Below are 26,308 nucleotides of genomic sequence, written 5' to 3' on the forward strand. Positions count from 1 at the left end.
CACGATTTTTAAAAACCAAAAAAGGCCTTCATGAGTGCCATTTTGCTGCCCAGGGTGCTGTAAAGTCATGACGTTGCTCGTTCTCAAATGTGACCTTCTCTCTGGGAGTGGGTGTAGGGTGCTTCGTAACAACTTTGCATGTCCTGCTCTGTGGCAAGACAAATTCTTATCCTAGTTAGACTTTAATTTCAGTTCCTAAGGGTAATTCTGACACCCTTGATAAATATTGTCACTTGTCTTATGGCTGCTCACAGTAGTCCTAGACACTCTGTGTGCCTTAACAATTATACAAGTACCTGGTCACCATGTGGCCTTCTGTTTTGTCATGGTAGGGTCTTAAGATGACCCTGTTTCCTATTTTAGATTCTTTACTACGAAGCCTAAATAGAATACCCAGACTCTACCTCACTTTCAGGATTAACTGCTCCTATAGTTCAACACTTCCCCCTTTCTGTTACATCTGTGACCGACCATCCCACCATTAGAATAGTGTAACAGGCAGAAGAGAAAGTTACATGTTTATTTGTGTTAGTAAGCATGAGTGTTGACAAAATAATAATAATAATGATGTTAGTAATGCCTGGATAATATGCTACCAGGTGGCTCCCTGTCTTAGTATGTTGATTAGTCTGTGGTCTGGCATGGCTCGTAGATGGAATACCTTTTGCCATGAATAGAGCAGCTGAGATAGACAGGGGTGGAGAGAGAAAGTCTCTAGTTATTGTGACTCTGTAGCCCCTGGCAAACCACCTGGACTAGTGGGGGTGCAGCATTTACCAATGAAACACATCAGGCATGACCACCAACACCTTCTCTACCCAAATTCAGATGCTTCACTCCTGCATTTAAGTTTCCCATCCAATTTCAGACAAACAAGAAAAAAGAATTCACAGGTAATTCGGAAGAGAAGCATGCTTGAGAAGGCAGTTTATCACCTGTGTTATAAATGTACCTGTCCCTTACAGTCCACCCTTTCTTCCTGGTGGGGTGGACTCACATAATATAAAGCGTTCCTGCACACCCTCCCTGCCACAGATGCCTCAAAGCACGTAAAAAGTTCATATCTGATCAAGTAGGGTCAGAAATGTGCCAGAGCATCAGTTGGCTTATCCAACTTCTCAGCATTTTAAAATATACTATTGTTACACAACAATAATAAAAAAAATTATCAATGCATATGCTAGACATTATTCTCCACTACACCTTACTTAGATGGACTGTTGCACCATCCAATGTTGGCTTATGCCTTTCATCTGATGACTCCAGAATAGGCTCCAAGCCCTCATGATCCTGAATTGAATTAAGTAGGTTCAATAACAGATGAATGCAGACATTTTCTGACATACTGATGTAGCAGGACATTGACTTCAGCAATGCCTGAATTGTGAACAAAGATGTATACATTTTAATATGAAAAGTGGTGTGTCTTTAGGACTAAAATGACTTTGAAGTTTGTGGGTTTTACACTGTTGTAAAAATCATTTATGCATGTGGAGAGTTCTGGGTTTGGACATACAATAACCATTCCTCACTGATGAGTACGGGGTATATGTGGAATTTAGTTGATCCTGTGACATTCGGCACATTAAAACAGCTTTGTTCCATTCAAGATTATAAAGATAGAACTTTGAATGTCCCCAGGAGGAAAATTGGGTTGACGGTTTTGAAGTCTTCATGGTCTTGAATTTGTGGCCTTGTCTCCCCTCCCCATTCTTAAGCTTCTAGTTGATCGTGATATTGGGAGTCTGGTAATCAGGTAGTCTTAGCATGTGGCCCACTAGGTGCATTCAGGGAAGGATGTAACCCAACTTCTGCGGCCATTCCATTGTAACATTTTACCATTGGTGATGTAGTTGTGATATATGATGCTGAGGATTCACTGTAGATACCTTTGCTGAAACATGTTGAGGTGTCGGGCTATGCTGTTTGTTGCCCTCCATGTCTCACAGGTGCACTTTCACAGCTTGGTCAATTGACGCTGTTGAGCAGATTAGGTGTATATTTTGGAATATTGTCTCTGCTTGATCGATCCATCTGTGCACATCTTTGCCCACATCACTGTTTTCCGCTATAGTGTATCCCAGGTAAGTGAAATGTGAATGAGATCAGATTTCACACGGGTTATAAGGGAATTCCTATTTAATTTTGACGAATGTAAGGTGTTTCTTATTCTGACTTACCATCTGTAATATAAATTTATTAAAAACCCTCTAAATATATGAATTTTCAGACCATGCAGTATTTTTAATCATCCAAGATCACTCCTTACAGATGATGTACCTGGGCTCTGGCTTGTGTTGCGTTGGTGCACTGGCTGGCCTTTCCGCTCAGACGACCTCCAGACTGGGCAACGCTCTGGGAATGATTGGAGTGGCCGGAGGGATCGCTGCCACTTTGGGAGCCCTGAAACCTTCTCCGGAGTTACTGTCTCAGATGACCGCTGCCATGGCTACAGGAGGCACCATAGGTGTGTAGCACTGATTGATACTGAAATGGGTGACTACAATAGGGCAGGGGGAGCCGCTTATAAAATGCACTCGTGAATGATTTCCTAACCTTTTTGCTCAGAATGTTTGTCGTTTTTTCTCATTTATTAGTACAATGAAAGACACTAAATGGGAACATCCAGCACATTTAAAAAGGGATTCAGACCCCCTTCACTGCTTTCACATTTTACTCTTTTGTTGCCTTAATCATTTAAATCAATTTTTCCTCACATCAAGCAACACTCAATACCCCAGAATGACAAAGTTAAAATAGGATATAAGAAATCTGTGCAATATTTTTCAAAATAAAAAACTAGGACAGCTAAGAAAATCTATCTGTAGGAAATCTGTAAAGACTAGCTGGACAGTATGCACCAGTGTGTGTGTGTGCGCGCGCAAATGTGAGAGAAGCAGCATTCTCCGGCCATTGCCGCTTGTCACCTAATTTTTTTGTTCTTGGCACATCCCTGGCCTTATGATTTCTATGCAGATATGGCATTAGAATAGTTTAACGGCTTTCACATTTCTATATGGAGCTTTTTACAGTAGTTTGGTTTAGAAAGCTGTCATTTTCCTTGTCTTGTTTTATAAAGCACTAATTACGGGAAGTCCGATGAATTAATAGCTTGTTAGAGTTAGCTACAGAAATTTTATTCTGATCATCTAGTAGTTTGTACCTTATTAGAGCTAATGGCAGAAATCTTCATCTATCAATCCCTAGAAAACACTCCAGTGTTAAATGAACACTTTAGGCAAGAGTGAGACCATATCCAGCATAATAAAAGGACAAGTGCCTATGCCTGTGTGTATCTGTGTTTCTGTCTGGTTGCTGTGTTTCTATTATATGCCATTTGGTATGGGATTCAAAAAAACAGTGTTAATGTTTGTGATGTGCTATCTGTTGAAATGAAAAATGAAATGCATTTTAATCCAACATGCAATTATGAAAATAGATAATAAAATGCAAACGTTAACACTGAAGAGTCCAACAAGGAGTAATTGATGGACTGACAGAAATCAGCTTATCCACCTTAATAAAAGTACAGGTCTCTGTGAGTATATCTGGTTGCTATGTCTCTAATATATGCCATTTGGTATGAGATTCATAAAAGCAATGTTTGTGATGCACCATCTGTTGGAATGAAAAATGCATCCTATTACTACACGCAATACAAAACCCATTCCAATAGATGGTGAACTTCAAATGTTAACATTGAATACATCCAACAAACAGTAACTTCATGATGCAAGAGCATCTGGCTGCAGCCACTGTAAGGTGTTGAGCTCCACAGTAAGCGGAAACACGTGACCGTCACAGTAGATGGAAAAACGCTCCTCCCCTGCTATTTTAAGCTTAGGCGTGCTATCTCCCTGGTGCTGCCTTCCCCAGTGTTTCTTAAGGTTAGGATTGTTGATTGGGTAGGTCCTATATTAGTTAGTCCCGTTTAGTCTTTTTAATTTTATCCTGCCTTGTATGTCCGGTTTTAATTTTATCCTGCCTTGTATGTATGTTCGAGTTGGCTTCATTTAGTTAAAATAAACCGTTTTCATCGTACTCTTTTCTGGAAAGGTGTTCATCCATGTGTGTTTTTAGAAGGATTTTTTAGTTTGCAGAAGAAATGGCTTTTTAAGTTGGATCCTGTCCTGCCTCGTGTTACTTGTTGTCCGGGATGGACATTTCCACAAACGGTTATTTTATATGCTAAAGAAGGAATATGCCCCTCCCCCCCTATCTTAAGCTTACGTATGCTATTTCACTGTTGCTGCCTTCCCAGGTGTTTTTGAGGTTAGGGCTGGTGATTGGGTAGATCCTACATTCATTCGCCTACTGTGGAGGTCACGTGTTTCCGCTTACTGTGGAGCTCAACACCTTACAGTGGCTGCAGCCTGACCCTTCTCTCATGATGGACAGAAATCAGCTTACCCACTTTTATAAAAGAACACATTTCTGCATGTGTATCTGTGTCACTGTCTGGTTGTTTAATGTTAGGAGGAAAAATAGGCGAAACATATAGAAGATGGGACAAAAAATTAAAATAATAAAAATGCCAAATAAGGGTCTAAAAATAAGAAAACTGTTCTTGTCGGCCTATTGTGTTTTTTTTATTTTTTTTTTTGACGTTTTTGGAAACAGGAGTGTGGTAGCGACTTTCTTGCATTACTTGGGCTATGTGAACGAGGTTAACAGCTGTAATGCTCATGATTGATAATTCTGCATGGTGGGTAATGGATGAGTGAAAATAACAATAAACAGATGCACACATTGGGAACTCCAAGCCACAACATGATTAGGTCAGAGTTCCTAAATCAGGCCAATGCAGTAGCAGCTACAGCCACATTTTTCCAGCACAACACTTTGACTTTCACAGTGGTCAGTTTAACAATAAATGCCAAGAGGAAACAGGAAAAACGGGTGATTCTGTCCAAAGAGAAAAAGGCTGCTACGATGGAAAGGGATCAAATGTGTATTATTATATCAGATCAAATGGACAATCCATGTAATCAAATAAAAAAGCAGGAGGTCTATGACGCGTAGCCCAGCTAGTAAACAAAGAGTTAATTTAGTACTGGTGATTTTTCCTGTGTTAGGGTCAGCTAAATAAATCTCTTGTTTGAAGTCTTTACTGTAATCTACATATCAATCTGTATCTTTTCTTTTATCGCTTTTTTTAGGCCTCACGATAGCCAAACGTATTGAGATTTCTGACCTTCCTCAGCTGGTGGCCGCATTTCACAGCCTAGTCGGTCTGGCAGCAGTTCTGACCTGTGTGGCGGAGTACATGGTGGAATACCCTCACCTGGACGTTCACCCTTCTGCTAATGTATTAAAGACAGTGGCGTACCTGGGAACATATATTGGAGGGGTGACATTCAGTGGCTCCTTGGTGGCCTATGGCAAGCTTCAAGGTAAGAAAGGGGCCATTTAATTAAAATATCTTCAAAGTGCAACCTAGAGAAGGTATCCTCTTTCCTGATTGTTTTTCTTCCACTTGCATTGAAGGTGTCCTGTAAATCTCTGTTTCATCAGTTCAGTCTATGTCACTTGGTCCCAAGATGGAAAAGCAGCACTCTTAAATCTATCTTGTGGCCACTCTAGGAAAATGCTAAGCAGTCATCACCTCCTTCAGCTAGAAAAAGGCACACATATGCAAGAATGAACTACCATCATTGCTCCATTACTCAGTGGTCAGATATCATCTGGCAGGAGGTGTTCTTTAGTTTCATATCCATTGTTCTTCCCTAAAGTGGTGATGACCTACAAGTATTACAGTCAAAGTGGCCAGTTCAGCATTTATGTATATGGTTGAGATTAGAATCTCACACTTTTGGAATTGTTAATTTATTTAATGTTCCACACCCAGGTCTTCTAAACTCTGCCCCGTTACTCCTTCCTGGACGTCACTACTTGAACGCTGGCCTGATGGCTGCCTCAGTAGGTGGAATGATCCCATTCATGCTTGATCCCAGCTATACTACGGGCATGGCCTGCCTGATTGGAGTTTCGGGACTCTCAACAGTTATGGTATTGGTCACGTCTGGAGACTTTTCATGTCATTAACTTCTGCCAACTGCCTCTTTTCATAATCTGAGTCACATTCCCTTTCTTTTCCCACCTCTAGGGGGTGACTTTGACAGCTGCTATTGGCGGAGCAGACATGCCTGTTGTCATTACTGTTCTGAACAGCTACTCTGGATGGGCACTTTGTGCCGAGGGCTTCCTCTTGGACAATAACCTGATGACCATTGTTGGGGCTCTAATTGGCTCATCTGGAGCGATTCTATCATACATAATGTGTGTGGTGAGTCTGGACAAGAGTGAGCAGCTTAGCCATTATGATGATGATTGTTTTGAGTTACTATTTATTTATAGCATCCACTTTTATGCTTGTAATTACAGTGGAACCTCGGTTCATGAATGTCTCAGATCACGTACAAATCGGTTTACGACCAAAAAGTTCGCCAAACTTTTGCATCTGTTCATGACCACAGACTCGGTATACAAACAAGCCAGTTTCCCTTTCAGTTTGTTTGCGCCGATGATTTCTGCATGTGTTCAGTTTCTACCTGTGCAGCAAGAGAGAGAGACACACACGCACAAGAGAGAGATGGTTGGACGCATAAGCCCGAGAAGGCAGTTAAAGAATGTACCAGGCTTGTTTTTAAAGAGGCAGATCTGAGCATTGTTTTAACCTCATTGTCTTTAATGAAGACTTTTTTCTATTGGATTTTAACCTCCACTTCACTTCTGTTTACAGCGATCGGTTCATAGCGTGCATTGGTGCATTGTTACTTTTCTTGATGGTTCATTAAATTATGGATTTTTCAAATGTTCATTTTTTTTCCCTGTGCTTAAAACTCATTAAAAAAAGTGTTTTTAGCGAGCGGTTCGTAGCACTATAGCGTGAACTCTTGCAGTGTTAGTTTTCTCTATTGTTCAAGGTTTACTCAGTGTTATTCAATGTTTTTACATTTACTTTACTATTACGCTGTGCATTCTATGGTGTAATTAACTATATTTGTACTTAAAAATCTTTAAAAAATATATATATTTACATACAGTTTGTACGGTCTGGAACGGATTAATTGTATTTACATACAATCCTATGGGGGAAATTACTTCGGTTCACGACCAAATAGGTTTACGACTAGAGTTTTGGAATGAATTATGGTCGTGAACCAAGGTTCCACTGTATATATTTAATATATGGTATATGTGTAAATGGTCTTTTCTGCAACGCACAAGAGCACTCAGTGTATGAAAATCAAATATATATAAAAAAATAGAGGTAATCTGAGGTAATGACAGTTGTACAATCAAAGAATATTTGAGGTGCCAACCTGGCTATCCCAATTCACTTTCAGTCTCAACAAAAACAAATGCACAATGACGTAAAAAGGAAAATAAAATAGTCGGCACATATTGAGTAGCCGTTAATCAGGCTCTGTTGTCTGGTTAAGCAATATTTGTGGCACTCCTTAGCTCAGATTGACTCTTGCAGAAGTGACACCTCCTTAAAAAAAAAAAAAATTAAAAAAGGGAACAGAAGGGGTGGAGTTAGTTGTGCTCATTAGGTGGTTTCTCAGCATGGTGGAGGAAGAAAATGACAAGACAGTAAGCTGAAGCATCCCTCTCAACCTGGGGTGATATCACATACCTGGGAAGAGCTTGGAGGGTGATCCTATATATCTATTATAATAAAAAAATCTTAGAAAGAGAGACTAGATGTGACTTTCACATCCCAAGAAACAACACTTTGTGCCAAGAGATTTAACCACGCCCGGGGCCGGAAATAAAAAACAAAGAGTAGATGACAAAGTAGAAAATTGTAAAGAATTCAAAAACGTTGGAACGGTACACATGCAGAGCAGGTTGGAGATAATGGAAATATGAAAATTTGAAAGTCTCAAAAAAATGATAGTAAAAATTGCTTTAGCGCAAACAAACGGAAATTATTACTCGGTGAAATAAAGGAACAGCGATAAGAGATCAAATATATTGTCCGGATTTAAACTTTAAGTCGGAGGCTTGTAGATTGTCTAATTCGTGTTACCATCAGGGAAAAGTAGTGTTTCTTCCCAATGAAGAAGCGTATCTGCGAGAATTACAAAATTTGGTTGTTTGGTGAAAGTGAAATTCACATACACGAGTGGCAGAGATGTAGTTGCTGACGTGTAGCACAGGCCAGGGGGTTGGCAAGTAAAGCGAGCAGGTGGCGAAGCCCCCCAATATATAATACATATATATAATATATAGAAAAAATATTAGGTCTGTCAGAGTCAATGCATTAATGCATGTGATTGCTTTTTTAAAGACATAACGTGTTATTTTTCCTTAATCATGTTTTAATGTATATGTTTGACCCCACCCCCCGCTATATAGGCCAGTGGTTTTCAAACTGGGGCCTGTAGCCCTGGTGAGCTTGACATTATTATAGAAAAGCAGTTCACATTGTAAAGACTTTCTTAAATTGCCTACTTATGTAAACATACAGATAACCAGTGCTTGATGAGGGTCCACTGTTCTCATTAACTGACGTTCCACTTTCGATAAGCTTGGACGCTTCAGTGTGCTTGAATCTCCAAGGTGGCCCAAACTGACTCTTCACAAATCTTAATAATTTTGCTAGCTATAGAAGTTGTACAACACATTTTTATTTTATAAAATCCCTAAAAAATACCTTTATATGCACCTTAATAAAAGGATAAGTGTCAGTGCATCTCTGTGTCTGTATAGTTGCTATGTCTCTGTCAGTCCAAAATATGGCAATTCATAAATATTTGCAGTAATAAAATGTATTGCTTTTGTCATTTCAAAAGATGGCGTATCATAAACACTAACACTGCTTTTATGAATCTCGTACCAAATGGCATATAACAGAGACATATGTATTTCATTTGTCATTTCTGATTTATGTTTTAATCAGTTTCTATGTTGTTCCGCATGTTTTAACAAATCTGCATTCATATGTGCACCAGTTTTGTATTTAGTAATTAGTATAATCTACACTTACATTTTAACTGAGGAAAGTTCAACGCACTCTACACCTGCACTCTGTGAACAGCACTGTACAAAATATACGCTTCATCGTATTCCAATAGATGGTGCACCACAAAATAATTTGTAGTGATGCACTTTATTACTGCAAATGTCTGTGATGTGCTATCTGTTGGAAAGACAAATGCAATGTATTTTATTACTACATGCATAACCACATTCCAACAGAAATGCTGAGGTCTACTTTGATTACTTGATTACTTATATTTCAACTCTCTCTCTCTCTCTCTCTCTCTCTCTCTCTCTCTCTCTCGAGATATATATATATATATATATATATATATATAGAGAGAGAGAGAGATATATATCTATATATAATATATTATGTATATATATATATATATATATATAATATATAATATATTATGTATGTATATATGAAAAATTTTGGAGTGTAATTTAGCTGGTGAGTTATAACATACCTCGATCAAGAATGTGGGGTGATTCTCCAATGCACATGCATGACAAATACATACATATAAATTTCAGATTATGAATTAGTTTGTATTATTTGTATTATTCTACTCACCCATCAGTAGTGTCCTTAATAGTGCTATTACTGGTTAGAATTTTCATGTCCGCTTGAACCCATTTCTCTTCCAGGAGGTTGGGTTCTATCAGACAATATCTGATAGGTGTCCAGCCATAAAGACTGATTGAGTCATGAAGTGCCAAGACTGTAGGTCACATCTGCTTAATATAAAAACAAATGTTTTTTATGAAATAAACAATCATACATGCCACTTAACGTCCAGAGAATGCTTATAAGAAGGAAAAAAAATACATATTTCAAGAGCTTATCCCTTCTGTTTCAGGCCATGAATCGCTCTCTTCCTAATGTTATTCTTGGAGGTTATGGAACCTCGTCCACTGGCACTGGGAAGCCAATGGAAATTGTTGGGACTCACACAGAAGTTAATGTGGATCAAGCTATAGAAATGATCAAAGAGGCAAACAGCATTATCATAACCCCGGGTAAGCAATGTTATAATCTGTCCACTTTATGCCCAGCTTGTCTTGGTAATGTCTGCCCTGGTAGAAAGTTAAGCAGAGAAGACTACATTTGCCTCCCCTCAGCTTTCTCAGAAGTGGTTTTGTTATCTTTTACTAATTATATATGAATGCTTAATACAAAATTTGACTCAACTTGGAGGTGTTATTTTTTTTTTCTAACCCACTTAATTCAGACCAGGGTCTCAAGAGGTCTGGAGCCTATCTCGGCTACCACATGGTGCAAAGCAGGAAGAAACCCCGGACAGGGTGCCAGTCCATTGCAGGGTGAACACACACACACACACACACACACACACACACAGGCCCATTTACTGTTGCCTGCATGTGTTTGGACAGTGGGATGAAACCCACGCAGACATGGGGAGAACATGCACACTCTAGTCTCCTTAGTGCAAAGTAGCAGCACTACCACTATGCCACCATGCTGTCCCTCTATTGGAGATTCTAAACGTAAATTATACAGTTTTACAAGAATAAAATGTTAATTCAGTTTTTTTTTTTGGGTGGTGCTCTTCACTGAGCACAGACTCACAGAGAAATGGCAGGTATCAACCATTGACTGCAGGCTTGGTTAGAACGAAACCAACAGACCAAAGGCTCAGGTTATGGACAGGAACAGTGACAGAGATGACTGGCCACAAGATGGCAGTGGTGTTCTCTCATATTTAAGATAACTGGCAGGATTTTCAAAGAAGCTGAAATGCAGGGTTTCAGTATTAATTTGGAATAAGGAATGTAGTTGCCTGATGTCTGTGGTATTTTAATTATAAAGTAAATAACCAAAATATCTTAAGATTTTTGTTTTTATCCTTCCATCTTAACTGTGGTTACAGTGATCTGGACCTTTCCCAAGCATAGTCAGTTATAATTCAGGAACCAACCATGGATTCAACATGGTCATCATACATTACTTCCAATGTTGAGATTATGAGAACAAACCTAATTAACTAAACAAAACTCTGTTTAATCACAGTTAATATTCAGGGTGGCTGAATATCTGATAGATCAAGAAAAGACAACAAGAAAAGTGGCGCCCCTCCACAATAGCCGTGACAGCCTGATCTTATTTGAGAATATTTAATAAAGCACTTGCCGTGTGTGGCTGCATTTGATGAGGATTTCCAAAATAGTTCCGAAACACAGTGAACAGTCCCAGCTTTGAGTTTGACACATTCACAAGAAATTCCACCTGATTTGCATTAAAAGTTTCAGGAAATTATAATTCAGACAAATAATAAAGAAAACATTGATAATACACGTGTACACGCACAAAAGAGAACTTCTGTTCGATATTTCTGTTTCTGACGACTGTATCTTAGTTGAATTTTTTTTTACATTTGTATAGGTTATCACATATGCCGTGATGTAAGGTCAGTATAACATCAGTATATTTGTATACATTTAAGCTGTGACGTATGGTCAGAAAACTTTAAGCCTCTAATTGCTAATCTATCTGACAGCACACATCCAGCTTTTTATTTATTAGAGATCAAACTGTTGTCATGCAAGAAATACAGCGGCGTATGAAGAATACTCCATTAACATGTTTGCTTTAGAGGGGATAAAACAGAATCTTCCATTATTGATGTTGATACAGCACATCCATGAAGTATTCACCCCCTTCACTTTCTGCACTTTGTGTTGAAGATTTAATGAGAAATGGATCATTTGCTATTTTTGCCCATCAGTCCACACTCAATAACTCAGAATGATGAAGTAAAAACATGTTTTAAGAGAGGTTTGCAAATTTATTAAAAAGTCAAAAACATTGAAACCTCTCATTCATTTAAGCATTCGGTACTTTGTAGAAGCCCCTTTGCCAGCAATTTCAATTCTGAGTCATTTGGGGGAAGTCCTAGATTTGTACAGTTTTATCTCATTCTTCCTGGCAGATCCTCTCAAGCTCCTTTATATTGGATGGGAAGCTTCTGCAAACTGCTATCTTCAGGTCTCTCTGCAGATGTTCTGTGAGGTTAAATCTGGGTGTTGAATGTGCCACCCAAGGACACTTGGAGACTTATCCAGCATTATCTTGCCTGTAAGCTTCGGGATATTCCATCCATCCTCTTCCACTTATCTCAGATTGGGTCACGGCTTGAGCAGAGATGCCCAGACTTCCCTCTCCCTGGCCACTTCTACTAGCTCTAATGGAGGAATCCCAAGGTGTTCCCAGGCTAGCCGAGAGACATTGTCCCTCCAGCGTGTCTTGGGTCTTCCCTGGGGCCTCCTCCCAGTTAGACGTGCCTGGAACACCTCACCAGGGAGGCGTCCAGGCGGCATTCTGATCAGATGCCCGACCCACCTCATCTGACTCCTCTTGATGCGGAGAAGCAGTGACTCTACTCTGAGCTCCTCCCAGATGACCGAGCTTCTCACCCTATCTTTAAGGGAAAGCCCAGACACCCTGTGAAGGAAACTCGTTTCAGCCGCTTGTACAGTATTCACAATCTAATTTTTTTGGTCACTACCCATAGCTCATGACCATAGGTGAGGGTAGGAACGCAGATCAACCAGTAAATTGAGAGCTTTGCCTTTCGGTTCAGCTCCTTTTTCACCACGACCGACCGATGCAGAGCCCGCATCACTGTGGACGCTGCACCGATCTGCCTGTCGATCTCCCGCTCCTTTCTTCCCTTCTCGTGAACAAGATGCCGAGATACTTGAACACCTCCACTTGGGGCAGGATCTCGCTTCCAACCCTGAGAGGGCAATCCACTGTTTTCCGGCTCCAGAGGGGAGCCCCGGTGACCCACGTCTGGGCGAGGGAAAACGCCATCCAAAGTTTTTCTTCATCATAGGAGGTTTTCTGAACCGCTCTTTGTCTCCTACCTCACCTAGGACCAGTTTGCTTTGGGTGGCCCTAACAGGGGCATAATGGCCCTGACAACAGGGCTCCTAGGATCATTCGAACACGCAAACCCCTACGCCGCTTTGGGATACTGTCTAGCTGAAATGCGAGCCATTTGTTCCAGTCTGAGGTGGCATCCACTTTGGAGCAGGTTTTTCTCAAGGACCTCTCTGTATTTGGCTGTTTTCATCCAGCATTCAAGATGAGTTCTTCAAGAACATGGGGTCACAGTTGGAAACTTGTTAAGGGTAAACTTCGCACAAACATTAGGAAGCTTTTCTTCACAAAGAGCACCACTGACACATGGAATAAGTGACCAAGTAGGGTGGTAGACAGTAGGACTTTAGGGACCTTCAAAACCTGACGTGATGTTATTTTAGAAGAATTAAGTGAATTGGACTGGCAAGCTTTGTTGGGCTGAATGACCTTGTCTCATCTAGATTGTTCTAATGTGTGGAGTTTGCATGTTCTTCCCATGTCTGTGTAGGTTTGTAACTATGTACTCCATTTTTTTTGTCTGCAATTCCCAAACCTATAGCAGATTGGTTAATCTGGTAAACCTAAATTATGTGTAAGTGTCTCTTTTGCTGGGCTGGTTCCTGTCATGTACCCAAGTACTTCCAAGATAGGCTCTGGTCCCATTAAATCCTGACTTGGATGGAGTGAGTTTATGTTAATATATGGACTTTTCCTTTTTCCATCTTGTAGGTTGGGGACTGTGTGCTGCCAAGGCTCAGTACCCAATCGCTGATATGGTGAAAATGCTGAAGGAGCAGGGCAAAAATGTGAGGTCAGTACCTTTCTCCCTCTTTGCCTATTACTAATATGTTAAGAAAAGATTAATATAATATATTTCCACTCGATACCAATCTTTCCCAACCTGATTCAGACAGCTACAGTCCCCGCCAAAATTTTAGGAACAAAGATACCTTTTTCCTTAATTTTCCCTTCATCTTCACGTTTTAAAACTACAAATCAAACAATTCAGACTTGATTAAAAGGCACATTGTAGACTTTCATTTATGGAGGTTTGCAGAGATTTTGGTCACACCGTGGTCCCTCCATTTCAGGGCACCATAATGTTTGGGACAATTGATGTCACAGGTATTTGTGATTCCTCAGGTGGGTTTCATGTCTTCATATGAGACCTTAGCTTGTTTCTACCCTTTGGAGTCTGTAGTTGCCTTTGTTCAACATGAGGACAAGAGCTGTGCCAATGAAAGTCAAAGAGACCATTATGAGGCTAAAGAACATGAAAAAAACCATTCAAGACATCTGTAAAAGCTTTGGATGACCTAAGTTAACTGTCTGGAATAGCATTAAGAAGAAAGAACAAACTGGTGAGCTCAGTGATCACAAAAGGACTGGTAGGCCAAGGAAGACCTCCACTGCTGACAACAGAAGATTCCTCACTATGGTTAAGAAAAAGCCCCAAACACCTGTCTAACAGACCAGAAACAGTCTTCAGGGGGCAAATGTGTGTGTCAGAGACGACTATCCTCAAAAAGAACAGAAATACAGAGGCCACACTGCAAGATGTAAAGCATTAGTTAGCCACAAAAAAACAGGAGGGCCAGATTACAGTTTGTGAAAAAGAACTTAAAGAGCCTGTAGAATTCTGGAAAAAGGTCTTAAGGACAGATGAGACAAAGAACCTGCATCAGAGTGATGGCATGAGCAAAGTGTGGAGATGACATGGAACTGCACAAGATCCAAAGCAAGCCACCTCATTTAATAAACATGGTGGTGGGGGTGTTATGGCCTGGGCATGTATGGCTGCCATAGGTAACGCTTCTCTTCATTGATGCTGGAACTGCGGACAGCAGTCATTCAATGAATTCTGAGGTGTGTAGAAACATGTGAACTGCTCAAGTTCTAGTAAATCCTCCAAACTCGCTGGACGACACTTCACCCTACAACAAGATAATGAGCCAAACACACTGCTGAGGCCACACAGGCGTTTGTCAAAGCTAAAAATTGGAAAATTCTTGAATGGCCAAGCCAGTCAACCATTTTAAATCCAATTGAGCAGGCCTTCCATACGCTGAAGAGAAAACTTAAGGGGACATGCCCCCTGAAACAAGCAGGAGTTGAAGATGGCTACATTAGAGGCTAGGCAGAGCATTACCTGAGAAGACCTTTTGATGTCTGTGAATCGGAGACTTCAAGCAATCATTGCATGCCAGGAATATGCAACAAAGGACTAAATATGATGGCTTTAATAGACTGGCTGTGTCCCAAACATTATGGTGTCCTGAAATGGGGGAGACCACTGTGTAACTAAAACTTATGTCAGTCCCCTTAAATGAAAGTCTGCAATGTGCACTTTAATCGCGATATTTGATTTGTAATTTTAAACTGTGAAGTAGAGGGGTACATCAAGGAAAAATTGGTATTTGCCCCAAACATTATGGACGGTTTGGGTCCTCATATACATTGCATATGAGAAGACTGCCTGGTCAACGTACAAGACAGTAGAAAAGGTTTTAGAAGAGCGTCAATGAAGCCTTAGTAAATGCTAAAAAAAAATTAACTGATCCCTACAGAGAGAATTGATTTTTTTCCAGTTTAGATGATATACAACTTCACTTCCCGACTGAGTTATGGGATGTGAGTTAGCATTTGTCCAGCTCAGCAAAACAAGTCTTCAGGCCAGCAGTCTAGTAAAGGATAGCACAGTAGATTTCTCATCGCATAATGTCATCCCGTCAGATGTTACAAACACGTTTATTAAAAATCACTCCCAATCCTTTAACGGTAATATTAAGAGCGAATTTAGAAAGTATTTAGCCTCCTTTCCTCTTTGTACAATTTGTGTTGTAGATTTCATTTTAAATAGATAAACTGGACATTTTTTCCCATCAATCAACACTCAATAACCCATCATGACAAAGTCATTAGGGCCATCTTTGCCTTTATACAGTAATGTTCTTCAGCGCTTAAAATTCCATTATGAGCATCTATAATTTTAAGGTGGACATCCCTATTTATATTCAAATATTCTAAAAATTTATTTTTATTGTATCAAAAGAAAATCTATATTTGAAAAAGTTGTCTTTTTATTATTTTTTTTTTTGGATTTGAACAGAAAACTATGTGAAGGCTTACATAACCAACCAACGCATCTGCCATATGTTCTTGGGTCCTCACAGTTTTAAAGTAGGTTAAAAGGTTGTAAAAGTTCAATTCTAACCGCTCTCTCCATGAAATGTTGAGGGGTGGGTGGGGGATTAAAATATTTAAACATTTGTGGGAAAATAGTTGGTACAGCCTGGAATCTAGTGAGCTGTTAGTGATGCCTTGAAAGCTTTCTTCATCCAAACAATTACACTTACAAAAGGACAAATCTGCGGAAGGGTTATCAGTCCAGACCTTTGTGTTCATTCATTGCTAATCTGGCAGAAGCAGTACATTTTTTCCAGAATTTTTATGTGTTGTTCTGTGATTTTTAGGTTTGGCATTCATCCAGTTGCTGGCCGTATGCCTGGTCAACTTAATGTTCTTTTGGCTGAGGCTGGTGTTCCATATGATGTTGTTTTAGAAATGGATGAGATAAATGAAGATTTCCCAGGTCAGTAAGCTTTTTATTCTTATTTTCATTCAGCTGTTAAACTTTGGGATACTTTTTTGAAGGCACGAGGGACAGAGTAGGGAGTCCTAATTTATTGGGTCAGTATAGTTGTCATATGTAGTACAGTGAAATTCTTACTTGTATGTGCTAATCAAGTGGCCACTAGTGAGTTTAACAACCTTACCTCAAACAGTCTGTCTTCCTTACCTGAAAAACCTTAGAACTCATTTGTCACAACCAAGCGGTAACAAATTATAAACCAAATGTGGCAATGAACTCTCTTACTAATGGCACTGCCAGTAACTATGTGACAGTTGTCATGTGTCTTTGGTGTCATTCTCTGGTTGTACCTGTTCATCATTACTCTAAATAGCAAGAAATTCTGAATAAGTATTAGATATCTATGGACTTGACCACATAAAGGATCCTTTCACTCTTTTATGATGAATTTGGGAGGGGGCCTGACGTGACTGTGTGAGAAGATGGTGTATCATTGAAGAAAAAAATACTTAACATTGTGAGATTTGCAATAAGCGAACTAAAGCCAAGCACTTGATTCAAACCCAGGACCCCAGACCTGTGATGCAGTCACACTAATCACTATGCAAATTTTTTGTTCTGAAAACAAATAAATATGGTGCCACTACAATTGATGTAGCATGTCACATAGTTACAAAGGCCAGACTCTTTCAATAGTTCTACTTTTAGAGAAAAAAAAAAAAAAATCGGGGCTTTAATTGACATTGTACATTTTAATTTAAAGTTGTTGGGTGCAAAGTGTTTGCAGATTTTATCTTGGCCAGTCTATAAAGATTTAATCCTGACAGACCCAACAAAGACCATCTTGTTTTCTCCCTCTTGACATCTGTTGCAAAGTGGTAATCTCTTTGCAGATGGACCTGGGTATTACCCAACATACTTTTAACACTATGAAAAGAGGTTGTTGATAAATTGCTTTACTATGCTGACAAGTGGTGTCTAGATTATGAGTATGGAACAAAGCAGAATTTTATTAAAAATAGAACTGAATAGATTTTCTCTCAGTAAGATAAAATGAATTCATCCTTTGGCAGTGTATTGTGCAAATCTGTTTAGACAATGCAGTATATTAGAACATTTTTTGCTTAGGTCAGAGTACAATTCAGGACAGATGTTTCCAATCTCTAATGATTCTGATAGATGACAAATCCTACTGTAATTAAGAATCTTCCTTTAATAAACAAACATGAGTTTTTGACAGGGTATAAAGTAAACCCTTCTTGTGTCCCTTTTGTACCTAGAAACTGATTTGGCACTGGTTATTGGAGCAAATGACACCGTCAATTCAGCTGCACAAGAGGATCCAAATTCAATCATTGCTGGAATGCCCGTTTTAGAAGTCTGGAAGTCCAAACAGGTAAGATCTACAATCAGCTTGGACTGGAATGATAGCCCTGTTTACTTGTAAAGTACCAGCAATGGTTCAAGCTATTACATGTGTGTCAGATAGAGTGAGGTCCATAAGTATTTGGATACTGATGCAATTTTTGCAATTATCTCTCTGTATACCACCCACTATGGATTTGATTGTAAGCAATCAAGACGTAACAGAAGAATAGACTTTTGTCTTTAATTTATGGGGTTTAACAAAAGCATTGCATTAAGCTTTCAGAAACTAGCCATTTTTCACAGAGTCCCTCCATTTTCTGAGGCTCAAAAGTAACTGAACAAAGTAATAGAATCTAAAATATATACCGTTTCAATACTTGGATGAAAATTCCTTGCAGTTAATAAAGTCTGGAACCCATGGACATTACCCAATGTCGAGTTTCCTCTCTTGAGATGCTTTGCCAGGCCTTTACTACTCCCAGCTTCAGTTGCTGCTTGTTTGTTGGGCTTTCGGCCTTCAGTTTTGTCTTTAGTAACTGAAAAGCATGCTCTATTGGGCTGAGACCAGCTGATTGCCTTGGCCATTGAAGAATATCCCATTTCGTTATCCTGAGAAACACTTGTGTTCGCAGTATATTTTGGGTAATTATCCCTTTGCACTGTAAAGAGCCTTCCAATCAGTTTTGCAGTATTTGAATCGGAGCAGAGAGTACAGCCGTGTACACTTCAGAACTCATCCTGAAACTTCTGTCAGCAGTCATGTCATTAATAAACACCAGTGACCCTCTTCCATCGGCAGCCATACTGTACATGCCCATGCCATAACATGGCCTCCACCATGTTTGACAGATGATGTGGTATGCTTTGGATCATAAGCTGTCCCATTCTTTCTCCATACTTTTGCTCTTCCTATCATTCTGGTTAAAGCTGATATTGGTTTCATCTGGCCAAAGAACCTTATTCCAGAACTGGGCAAGCTTTTTAAGATGTTTTCTAGTGAAGTCTAATCTGGCCTTCCTGTTCTTCAGATTTACCAGTGGTTTGCATACAGAGGTAAACCACCATGTTTACATTCATGGGGATGTCTCTTGATTGTAGACTTTGATACCGATATGCCTACCTTCTCAAGAGTGCTCTTGACCTGGCTAGATGTTATGAAGGGAGGTTTCTTCACCAAGGAAGGAATCCTGCGATCATTCACTTTAGTTGTCTTCCATGGCCTCCTTTTTGGTGTTGCTGAGCTTACTAGTGTGTTCCTTCTTTTTAAGGATGTACCAAATTGTTGAGTTGGGCACTCCAAAAAAAGTTTTAGCTATTCCTCAAATAGGTTTATTTTGTTTTTTCACCCTAATGATGGCCTCCTTCACTTGCACTGACATCTCTTTGGACCTCATGGCGATTTCCAGTGAAGAGCTAACCAATGCTAATTCAGTACTTTGAATCCACTCCAGACCTTTTTATTTATTAATTTGTCATGGAATAACAAGGGAACCTATTACACCTGGCCATAAAATTGCTTGTCAGTCTAATTACTATTGAATCTCTGAAAATGAAAGGGACACTGTGGGGAAAATGGCTGCAATTTCTAAAAGTGTAATGCAATACTTTTGTTAAAACCTATAAATTTTAAACTGAAATTCTATATTTCCATCACATCTTGATTGCTTAATTTAAAATCCATTGTGGTAGTATACAGAGAGAAAAAATACAAAAAAATTACATCAATGTCAAAATACTTATGGACCTAACTGTAACAACTTGCTGTGTTACCTAGCTTTGCCTGGGAAATTTGAGCATCAGTTACTGTGCTGTCAATTAATTAGGTGTACCATAAGTACTACATAACTAAGTGCTTTTCTGTACATAATATTTACTGGCAGACAGTGTGGTGCAGTGATTAAGACTTTGGACCTCAGACTTCAGATCCTGAGGTTGTGGGTTCAAATCCCACTACTGACAGTGTGTGACTGTGAGCAAGTCACTTGACCTGTCAAGTGACTTCATCTATAATATTAGATGAATGGCGCTACTTAGCCTTGAGCAAGCTATATACAATTCAAAATGAGTAAAACATTCCTGGCAAAGATCAGTTGCTCCTTTTCCTAGTGACTTGGCTTTCGCTGATGGTTGTTGCAAAACACAACTTTAAAGGGAAGTGTGTTCTTTATAATCAAAATGGGTAATCAGTTCGGTTCCCTTTTGAGCTACGATGCAACTGTTATCACGCCGCTCAACATGCATCCTGTGCAGCAGTTTGGAAGAGTTGCGTAGCTGTTATTGTGCCTTTTACCCTTTGTTAATAATGCAACCATTACTCCCACAACTACACGGATCAACATCCACCATGCAAAAAGCTGCCATTCACGTGAGAGTGCTTTGCGACTGTCGGCAATTTGTGAGGATGCACCATCCACCCATTCCCCATGCTCTCTTTTGAAGAAGTGGCCTGAACACTTTAAAAGCTGCATCTATCTCAGAGGTCTTGAATCCTTGGTTGTGGTTGGTGTGGATTTTGCACAATTTCCTTTCACATTCATTAAAATGTGTGTATTAGATGAATGGTGTGGTGTGCGTGCGTGATTTAGCCCTATGAGAGACTTGTACCACGTCCAGGGATGGGTCCTGCCAGGACAAGATCCAGCCCACTATAACCTTAAATTGAATTAAGCTGGTTTGAGAATATTATCTGGCTGACTTCTTCACCCAAAGTGTCTTTCAACATTTGAGATACATTTAGTTACACAGACAGGTAAAGTAACTTGTTCATGGTCACACAGTGTGTCAGTAGTGGGATTTGAACCCTCAACCTCAGGATTTAACAGCCAAAGTCTTGACCACTATGCCACAGCACCTGAATGTTGTATTATCTCTCCTAAAATACCCTTTAATCTCTTTCAGGTTATCGTAATGAAGCGCACTCTCGGAGTGGGTTATGCTGCAGTGGATAATCCCATCTTTTACAAGCCAAATACTGCTATGCTGCTAGGAGATGCCAAAAAGACTTGTGATGCACTGCAGGGCAAAATAAGAGAGGCCTTTTACACAAACTAGAATACTCTGTTTTCTTTAACAATGAAACTTTTTCAGCACTTTTGAGCGGTGTTGGAGAGTATACCAGTAAGTCCGTCTATTCCCATATTGAATTAAGTGAAGAAAGAAAAAGATGGTGACACAGTTATCAGCATTTTGAAAGATTACATGGGCGGGAAAGGATTATGTGATCACATTATTAAAGCTGTTAAAAACTGGAGCTTAAAATAGCTTTACAATGCTGTTCCCTTTACAACTATAATGTTTCAGTAATGTACGGTTCATCATAAGGCTGTCCAGTATTGGTTTCTACCTGCACCCAATGCTGTCCTGTTTGTCTATGTGACCGTAACTTGGAATAAACAAAATTTGGAAAATGACTGTGTAAGTGAAGGGCTATGTGTGTGTGTGTGTGTGTATGTGTGTGTATAGAGAGAGTTTCATTTTATCAGCTTGCCTCACAACATTGTTACTCTAATGGAGCTAAAATTACAGAAAGCCCAAATCAAGTTAACCTTTGTACAATAATCTCTCATTTCATATCTCCAATAGACCAACAGTCTTAATATCCATCGTACATATTTTCAAACAGAAGCATAAATGGAGTTAACTAAGCATAAATGACAATATAGAAAAATAGATGGGCATGTGTTAAATGCTGTACATAACAAATTACAGGCTTTGTACACATTTTCTTATAAAATGTTTTATAAGGTGAAATGTTGTATTGCGTCATCTTTATCTATAATACTGTTCAAATAACATCGTGCCATATTTACAATTTGAAGTCAATTCTATAATTTACATACACAAATAAAAATTTTGCTTGTGGAAAAACTCGACCTAAATGCAGGTCCATAGGTGTAACTCATTATTTAAGTACTGTAATATCCCAGGAGCTTAAAGATTTTAAGAAAAATCAGTTCTTTAAAATTTTCCCTATAGAGATCATGATCTGGTGTTAATTTTTTGTACACAATGGTCTGTAATATTATATCATTAAGATGAGAGATTTGTGTAGGGAAAGGCCTGTGTTGGAAACATTTTTTTAATCTTCTGTGAAATCTTATTTTCAACAAAATGACTTCAACAAGTCCATTAGCATAATTATATTTTTATTTCCTAACGAGTTATGACAATGACAAAGGCGGATCAATGACTTTCAGGGAAAACAAATAATAATTGCAAGATGAGGCATCTTGACTTCTTAAACCTGATTCAAAGCAGAGCACATTCTTAGTTTGATCAGTTAAACCTTTGGCCACTGAAAAACACTAATAATTTATTTTAATTGAAAATGACTCTAAAGTGACATTTAACAGACTCATCACATCTCAAGGGGTAACTACCAAACATTTTAGAATGTATTATATAATTCATTACCCAGAAATAATTTTTTGGGCAGTTTAATGAGATGAAGACATTTTTAGTGCAGGATTACAGATGGCACTTTTACTTACCGAGTGATATTTGGCAAGAATGTTTTAAAAAAAATTTACAGAGCAAAGGCCATTTAAAAAGAGAGCACTGCAAACTGTCATTTTTAAAAGACAAGTCAGTCATATTCTAAATTGCTAGTTAAAAATACAGAACAATGCTCAGTCACTTTCTAAAATTCTCCCACCTCATAGCTTTCCTGCTGCATATTTTGCCTTGGTGATCAACCGGAACATAAATGAATAGAAAAACAGAAGGTTGTCATATTCTCCTTGATAATCCTCTTCCAAGCAGTACAGATGGTAATCCATCAAAAAATAATAAATTGCTTCAATTGTAGACAGGTAAGTGTCGGGACTTCCCTTCTGATGGCGCCAAAAGCAACTTTTCCTGGTTTTCAATTCAACCTGAAGCAGAGCTAAAAATAATAATTGAAGACATATTACGTCTTACAAGTTATCTTAGGTTAGAGTTATTTATAGTGGATTAAATTTGTCTTTTTTAACACTGATTAACGAATAAAAATGTCAAAGGGTAAACAAATTGCAGCCAAGAGGTCTAAATTAATTACAAATATAAAACCCAAAATAATTGATCTCTTAAGTATTCACCCCCCTTTATTATGAAACCCCTTGGTGTAAGTAACTGGTTTTAGAAATCCCAGAATCAGTTCAATGGAGATTTTAATTAATTGTTGTCTAAATGCACCTCATCTGGAAGGGCCAACCAACACAACGAAAACAAAAGAACACACCAAGGAACTCTGTGAAAAGCACAAATCAAAAGATGGAAACAAGAAAAGATTCAAGTCACTGAATATCCAGTTAAGTCAATCATGAACAAATAGAGAGTATGGCAGCGCTGTAGATCTGCTGGAGCAGGCCATCCTGAAAAACTGAGTGGTTGGTCAAAGTGTGAGGGAGGCCACCAAGAAACCTGTAAGAACTCAGAAAGGAGTTACAACTTACAGTGACTGAGATTGAAGATAACAACTGAGTCCAGTTGTTTCACTAGTTGCAGCTTTATGGGTGAATAGAAAGATCAAACATATAAGACATCTTGGCTAGAGTTTGGCAGAAGACACATGCGAGATTCTGAAGTCATGTGGGAAGAAGTTTCTATGATCTGATGAGACCAAAAATTGAGCTTTTTGGCCATCAGACTAAATGCCATGTTTGAACACTGCAGGGTGGTGGATAGCATCAAGCTATGGGGAAGCTTCTCTGCAGCAGGCCCTGGAAGGCTTGTGAGTGTAAAATTAATGCAGCAAAATAGGAGGAAATCCTGATGCAGTTCGCAACCTGCACCATGGGAGAAGATACCATTTTTTTCCTGACTAAGACCAGGAAACCAAACATAAAAGAAAGCACCATAAGGATGGCTTCAAAACAACAACAACGTTACTGCACTACAGTCAGAGTCGAGATTATTTGACTTGACAAAGGTTGCTCACTTGTAACTCCTCCTGCAACCTGACAGAGGATGAGCAGTTTGGCAAAAAAGAATGGAGAAACATGTCAGTGCAAAGCCAACAGTGAAAAAGAAAGACCTGAGCACACAGTCTCAAGGCTGTCATGGCTGCCAAAGGTCCAAAGATTAAATACTAACTTCAGGTGGTGAAGACTTATGTTGTCAATTGTCTTGTTTTATATTTGTAATTAGTTTATACCACTTTGCAGAGATCTGTTTTCCCTTTGACATTAAGAGAGTCTTTTTTTCTATTAGGTGGTGTCAAAAAAGCCAAATTAAATCCACTGTGATTTAACATTATAAGATAATAAAATATGACAAATTCCTAGGGAGTGAATACCTGCTACAGGCACTGCACTGCACATAACAGAATGATTAACTTAACCATTGGCCATTTTTATTTTTACATGGCTATGCATCCACTACAGAGGTGTGAGCAGACAGAGGATTTTCATTCAATTGTGGAGTCAGATCAACTCAATCCTTTATGATTGTTACACTACTTCTACACACACACACAATGAAAGTTTTGGAAAGTGTTACAGAAAGGCGGCTTAGGGAAGAGAGCACTATAGGGGAGGAGCAGTTTCGTTTTATGCCAGGATGAAACAACACATGTGGTCTCTGCATTGAGACAGCTCATAGAAAAGCATCAAGAAAAACAAAGGACTGCAAATGGTGTTCAATGATTTGGAGAAGCTGCCACATGTAGGGGTGTGGAGGTGCATGACAGAGAGAGAGAGAGAGAGAGAGAGAGAGAGAGAGAGAGAGAGAGAGAAAGGAGGACCAGTGGAGTATGTGAGGATTGTCCAGGATATGCATGATGGAGTGAGTACACTGGTTAAAAGCAGTGATGGGGTAACAGATGAGATCCCAGTAAGTGGAGGTCTAGGCCAGGGATCCTCTTGAAGTCTTTACCTCTTCGATCTGATTATGGATTTGTTGAGTCATCGGTAAAAGACCAATCACCCTTGTTGCAAGATTCTTCCTGATGACATTGAAAGAAGAGAGGAAGTAGAAAGGAAGTTGGAAGAATGTAGAATGGTGTTTTAAGATCAAGGGTTGAAGATAAATAGGAAGAAGACAGAATATCTGAGGTTTAATGATGATCAGGAGTAGGAAATTAGCCTTTAGGGGGGTCTACTGCAAATAGGGGACAAGTTCAAATATCAAGAATCAATGGTAGCCCAAGATGGAGAATAAGATGCAAAGATAACCCATAGAGTGCAGTGTGGATGGTAAAATTGGAAGAAAGTACCAGGAGAACCATATGAATGGGGAACTGAATTGAAGATAAGGTTTTTAAGGCAGTGGTAAGACCAGCAATGATGTATGGAGATGAGAAATGGCCAGTAAAGGGAGCGCAGGAGAAGAAGTTGGATGTGGCAGAAAAAAGAAATATTGAGATGGATGTGTGGAGTTACAAAAAAAAAAGAACAGAATAAGAAATGAGACAATCAGAGGTACAAGAAAAGTGGAAGAGATATCTAATAAAGTACAGAAAAATAGGTTGAATTGGTATGGACATGTAATGAGGAGATACCATGAACAGTGATGAAGAGTGATGGGAATGGCAGTACAACTGGGAAAAGAAAGCGACGGAGGCCAAAGTAGAGGTGGATGGAGAAAGTAATAGAAGACCTTAAAGAAAGGGCTTGACTGGAGAAGAGGTGCAGGACTGAGCAGTATGGAGAAGACTGATCAAGCACATCGATCTCTCACAGAAGTGGGAAAAAAATAAAGAAGAAGAAATTACTTCTATAGAAGTAATGGAATTCATACTTTTGTGGAGTAACTTTAAATGTCACCAGAATCCTCACACTGGAGTGTTTGTGAAAGTCATTTGATAATAAGGAAAGCCCGTTTCTTTCACCACCTGTTCATAATGTGACATTCTAGTCACAAATCATTAAGGAACACATGCTGCTAGACAATATTAGGAAAAACAAGGGGGCAATACAGAGATAAATGTACACTCAAAGCATAATAAACATACTGAAATAAACGCAAAAGGCTTTTTTCTGATTACTGTACCTTGGAGTCGCTCATCAGTAATTATTTTACTGGTCTGATTCCATGTACTATCAATAAATACAACTCTTTTCAAAACGTGCTTGTTTCCCTTCTTTTCTGTTACATCCTCATCCATCGATCTAATGCCTCTTTCCCTTTTCTCTAGTTTAACTCGTTTTGGAATGGGTTCATGTAATGAAGATTTCGGCTTTGCTGCCTTTGGGAGTCGATTGACAATATCTTCTACTGTAACCGCCTCTGGCCCTGGGAAAACAAGTACCACCTAAAAACAAAAAGCAGGGTTTATAACAAAACATGCACATTTGACCAAGGACTGTGTAGTGTACAGCACCAACTGTTAAACACTGTTCTGCACAAAGACATCACAATGGATGCATTTCTTTAATACTATAAAGGGTTGCCCATCTGGATACTGGTAGTTGCAGAAAGTATGGCCAAAAGTATTTGAACACCCCTCCAAATTTTTTGCATTCAAGTGTTTTAGATACATAAAA

At 39.1% G+C, this 26,308-nt stretch overlaps 2 protein-coding genes across 7 annotated transcripts in view; one reads left to right on the forward strand and one right to left on the reverse strand.

The window, feature by feature from the left end:
* Window positions 1-21,254, forward strand: part of LOC120541339 (NAD(P) transhydrogenase, mitochondrial-like) — a 59,683-nt gene extending 38,429 nt beyond the window's left edge. The window contains exons 13-21 of the mRNA XM_039772862.1: window positions 2,272-2,467; window positions 5,160-5,393; window positions 5,849-6,009; window positions 6,107-6,286; window positions 9,858-10,017; window positions 13,613-13,694; window positions 16,357-16,475; window positions 17,756-17,871; window positions 20,742-21,254. Of these exons, the coding sequence (XP_039628796.1) occupies window positions 2,272-2,467; window positions 5,160-5,393; window positions 5,849-6,009; window positions 6,107-6,286; window positions 9,858-10,017; window positions 13,613-13,694; window positions 16,357-16,475; window positions 17,756-17,871; window positions 20,742-20,894 (1,401 nt within the window). The 3' untranslated portion in view covers window positions 20,895-21,254. The remainder of the gene's footprint in view (window positions 1-2,271; window positions 2,468-5,159; window positions 5,394-5,848; window positions 6,010-6,106; window positions 6,287-9,857; window positions 10,018-13,612; window positions 13,695-16,356; window positions 16,476-17,755; window positions 17,872-20,741) is intronic.
* A 578-nt stretch (window positions 21,255-21,832) lies between these two features.
* The window catches only part of dtwd1 (DTW domain containing 1), a 43,662-nt gene continuing 39,186 nt past the window's right edge, over window positions 21,833-26,308 (reverse strand). For 3 of the 6 annotated variants that reach the window (XM_039772865.1, XM_039772868.1, XM_039772869.1), the window contains 2 exons: window positions 25,815-26,076; window positions 21,834-22,728 (listed from right to left, as the gene is read on the reverse strand). In XM_039772865.1, coding sequence (XP_039628799.1) covers window positions 22,499-22,728; window positions 25,815-26,076 — 492 coding nt within the window. In that variant the 3' untranslated portion in view covers window positions 21,834-22,498. Of the gene's footprint in view, window positions 22,729-25,814; window positions 26,077-26,308 lie in introns of all 6 variants that reach the window. The other 3 variants (XM_039772864.1, XM_039772867.1, XM_039772866.1) reach the window with 3 other exon arrangements.

Source organism: Polypterus senegalus, chromosome 12 (assembly GCF_016835505.1).
Source record: "Polypterus senegalus isolate Bchr_013 chromosome 12, ASM1683550v1, whole genome shotgun sequence".
Lineage (NCBI taxonomy): Eukaryota > Metazoa > Chordata > Cladistia > Polypteriformes > Polypteridae > Polypterus > Polypterus senegalus.